At 37.6% G+C, this 1,009-nt stretch overlaps 1 protein-coding gene across 1 annotated transcript in view; it reads left to right on the top strand.

The window, feature by feature from the left end:
* LOC107080784 (protein NLRC3-like) overlaps nucleotides 1–1,009 on the top strand; it is a 23,586-nt gene that overhangs the window by 15,450 nt on the left and 7,127 nt on the right. Inside the window, exon 8 of the mRNA XM_015368988.1 lies at nucleotides 93–245. Coding sequence (XP_015224474.1) covers nucleotides 93–245 — 153 coding nt within the window. The remainder of the gene's footprint in view (nucleotides 1–92; nucleotides 246–1,009) is intronic.

Raw genomic sequence — 1,009 nt, 5'->3', positions numbered from 1 at the left:
GGGTCACATATTCTGCTAAATGTTTTCATGGAAAGTTTTAATCTGCAACATGTTAAATTCAGCCAAAATCTTATATTTTATTTTTTATTCAGACATTGGCACTTCAGATTGTCAGAGATCAGCTGGGCTTCTCTGGGCTCATCCTTTCTGACAGAACTGGGCCTGGAAGAAACCAAACTGGACCCTGGAATGAAGGAGCTCAGTGGGTTTCTCCAGTCTCCCCTCTGCAAACTACAGATATTGAGGTAGAATATTTGTTCATTCTAATAACATTACAGTGCATTACATCAAGTACATAACAGTACAGTAACATTACTTTGATCAGAAGCCCTGTGATTCTCAGTGATTCTCAACATTTTTGAGACATGACCCCAATTTCACATTGTATATGACCCCCCGATGCATGATTAATATACTTATACATTGCATTTATCAGACAAGCCTTAACTCACTTCAGCTTTTAGTCTCTTCATCGTCTTATTTTGAAACACATTGGGAATTTTTCGAAAACCATAAAGCTGCATCAAGAGGCTAACTTCCCACCCAGACTGACAATGGTCGCTCCATCCCATCATTTGGCTGTTAGAATGGCAACAAATGACACAAATTTTATTTTTATTTTTCAATGATGTAAAACAATACCAGAGTGTGCTAAACTTTAACAAATCACACTAGAAAACAGGCCATGATCCATTTTAAACATCTTTTTTTCTGGGAGCTTAAACCTGAAAATTAGTTCCTGATCCAAAGAAGAGATGTTTTTCTGTAACTATTTAAAGTGACGACTGATCCTGCTTGTTTAAACAGAGCAGTTGCATTCTTGGCTTCATGTTAGAAAAAGCCACGTGGAGATCACTCTCAGCTCTTAGTAGTCATGCTCTGCATTTTTTCTTGTATGTCAGCATAAAAAGGTCTTTTTTCAGTCATTATTCAGGAAGTACTTATTGAAACCTTCAAGCAGGCTCCTGAGGTGGGAGGCAATAATTGGTTTCCTAGTTTGAATGGTTCT

The sequence above is a fragment of the Cyprinodon variegatus genome, unplaced genomic scaffold, assembly GCF_000732505.1.
Source record: "Cyprinodon variegatus isolate N-32 unplaced genomic scaffold, C_variegatus-1.0 Scaffold2321, whole genome shotgun sequence".
In the NCBI taxonomy this organism is placed as follows: domain Eukaryota; kingdom Metazoa; phylum Chordata; class Actinopteri; order Cyprinodontiformes; family Cyprinodontidae; genus Cyprinodon; species Cyprinodon variegatus.
The sequence above is the reverse complement of the archived record's forward strand: the minus strand, read 5'-3'. Positions and strand labels throughout refer to the sequence as shown.